The sequence below is a fragment of the Berghia stephanieae genome, chromosome 13, assembly GCF_034508935.2.
Source record: "Berghia stephanieae isolate SIO BIC M18660-M18661 chromosome 13, UCSD_Bste_1.3, whole genome shotgun sequence".
NCBI classification, from domain to species: Eukaryota; Metazoa; Mollusca; class Gastropoda; order Nudibranchia; family Aeolidiidae; genus Berghia; species Berghia stephanieae.
In genome coordinates, this window is record NC_088372.1 from 25,418,505 (window position 1) to 25,421,004 (window position 2,500).

Sequence of the window (2,500 nt, forward strand, 5' to 3'; positions counted from 1 at the left end):
TAGCTTGTACAATGTGTCACACAACAAAACGGGAAGTAGTGGTTCTTCCAAACCATAATCCCCATAAAGTCGGAGATAATATCGGGTTTTTTTGTAGCGTCACAGAATTAATTGCATGCTACCCTTTTGACAGAAAGTTAGTAAAACACCGAAGACCGGGTTGGTTTGAATCCGACTTTTTCCACCAGAAAAAGAAATCTAATGTGCCACTGACACTTAGTTTAAGGTTGGAGAGCCGAGAATTTTGTTATTAACTATGATAAGAATCAAAGTAGCAAGGACACCTTAATGACCTAATGCTGTGTGTACTCCGAAAAAAAACCGCATTTTATAAATTTTTGATTTTGGCCAGAAAACTAGTTCATAAGATATTGATCTTGCACCCCTAGGTTTGATTTTTTTATCATTCTTTTTTTGTATTTTATGTTTTTCGTTTGTTTGTTTTTTTCTTTTGTTTTATTTTTTTGTTTTTTTTTTGTTTGTTTTTTTTTTTGGTTTTCTGTTTTGTTTTGTTTTTTTGTTTGTCTTTTTTTTTGTGGGGGGGGGGCTGTTTGTTTTTTATTTTGTTTGTTTGTTGTTTTATTTTAAAAGATGGTTTTTGTAAATTTTTTTTTAATATTTGGGGGATAGGGGGGGGGGGGGGAGTGAGAGAGAGAAATAGGATTCGATAGGGGTCATTTTAATCAATCGACATGTGAAGGACGAGTTTTCTGGCCATTATCTTTAAAACGTTTGGGAATGGGGGGGGGGGGGGTCAGAGTACAACAGAGTCGTCCAGCAGGGTTATAGTATGAATCATAGAGCTGTCTTTTGTGGTCAACAGATTGATAATGCATATGAAAATCTTGCTCTTCCTTGGGTACGACAACTGATGATCAAAGGCTAAGAACTCTTGATGGTATGGATTGAAGTAAAATTTCACCAGTTGTCCCCCTTCCCCACCTCTCCCTTCATCCCCCCCCCCCCCCCCCCCCCCCCCCTCCCCCGACTACAAATTCTAGAAAAGTCTTCTATTTTCAACATAAAAACTACGAATTTTGGAAATGTCTTTTATTTTCGACATGATAACCTACACATTTTGGGTAGTTCATTTATTTTTAACATAAAAACTACGAATTTCGGATAATTAAATTATTTTCAACATGAAAACTGCGAATTTTGGTAATGTCTTTTTTCAACACGAAAACAAGAGACTTAATTAAATTTGAATAACCATTGTTAGTAAGCTGGACTGTACAGTCTGTAATAGTAGGCCAATATCACTTTTAACATTTCTTGCAACTGGAAGCACATTTTTTGTGCATGTAATTTGGGTTCTTTTCGCATTCTCCTCTTTTCGCCCAGTCCTGGCAATTTTTGTGTTCATCCTTGCAAACTGGGGAGAGAAAAGAAAAGTAGAGATCCTATCAAGAAAGGGGTCTAAGTAACGTCTTGTGTGTGTGTGTGTGTGTGTGAGTGTGTGTGTGTGTGTGTGTATCGATGCCCATCGGTTAGTGTGATATGAATGTCGTAAAATCGAGTGACACCTTAGTATTTTATTTTCTGAAAAACTTATTTGTGTCAAACTATTCTATCTATATGGCTAGCTACCATTTTTGTCGACATACGTAGTAATGGTGATACTAATGTAATAATAATAATAATAATAATAATAATAATAATAATAATAATAATAATAATAATAATAATAATAGTAATAATAATAATATAATAATAATAATAAATAATAATAATAATAATAATATAATATAATAATAATAATTAATAATAATAATAATAATAATAATAATGATAATAAAAATAATAATAATAATGATATATAATAATAATAATAATAATATAATAATAATAATAATAATAATAATAATAATAATAATTAATAATAATAATAATAATAATAATAATAATAATAATAATAATAATAATAATAATAATAATAATAATAATAATAATTAATAATATAATAATATAATAATGATAATAATAATAATAATGATAATAATTAAATAATATAATAATAATAATAATAATAATAATAACAACAACAACAACAACAGCAACAAGATAATTTTATGTATTAACATTAACATTATAGCTAGAATCTTACTTTCAATTTATATTTTATTGTCATTATAGATTCATACAAGTGTGTCAATACATTTCATAATGCTTATCCATTCATTCTTGCCATTCAAGTTTTGTAAAACTCAATTTCCTTACGGATGAATGAAGTTGATATATAATATATTTCTCTTTTCATTTATACATTTAAAATCGTTGAACATATTATTCCTTGTTGTATACATATAAAACTGGCCCATGCATATGTATAATAACCCACATTTCAATACAAATCAGACTATCGAAAATTAATTTTATAGAAGTACAAGGTTTAGAACATCGGTACAACATAATCAATGCATCAAGTTTTTTTTTATATACTTGAACTGAAACTTGAGCTTTTGTATAGCGCAATACCCACAGAACGTGCTCAAGGCGC

The 2,500-nt window shown here is 29.2% G+C and overlaps 1 protein-coding gene across 2 annotated transcripts in view; it reads right to left on the bottom strand.

The window, feature by feature from the left end:
- Positions 1–1,035: 1,035 nt before the first annotated feature.
- Positions 1,036–2,500, bottom strand: part of LOC144958713 (uncharacterized) — a 13,352-nt gene continuing 11,887 nt past the window's right edge. For both annotated transcript variants that reach the window (XM_078890862.1, XM_078890859.1), the window contains exon 8: positions 1,036–1,375. In XM_078890862.1, the coding sequence (XP_078746988.1) occupies positions 1,266–1,375 (110 nt within the window). In that variant the 3' untranslated portion in view covers positions 1,036–1,265. The remainder of the gene's footprint in view (positions 1,376–2,500) is intronic.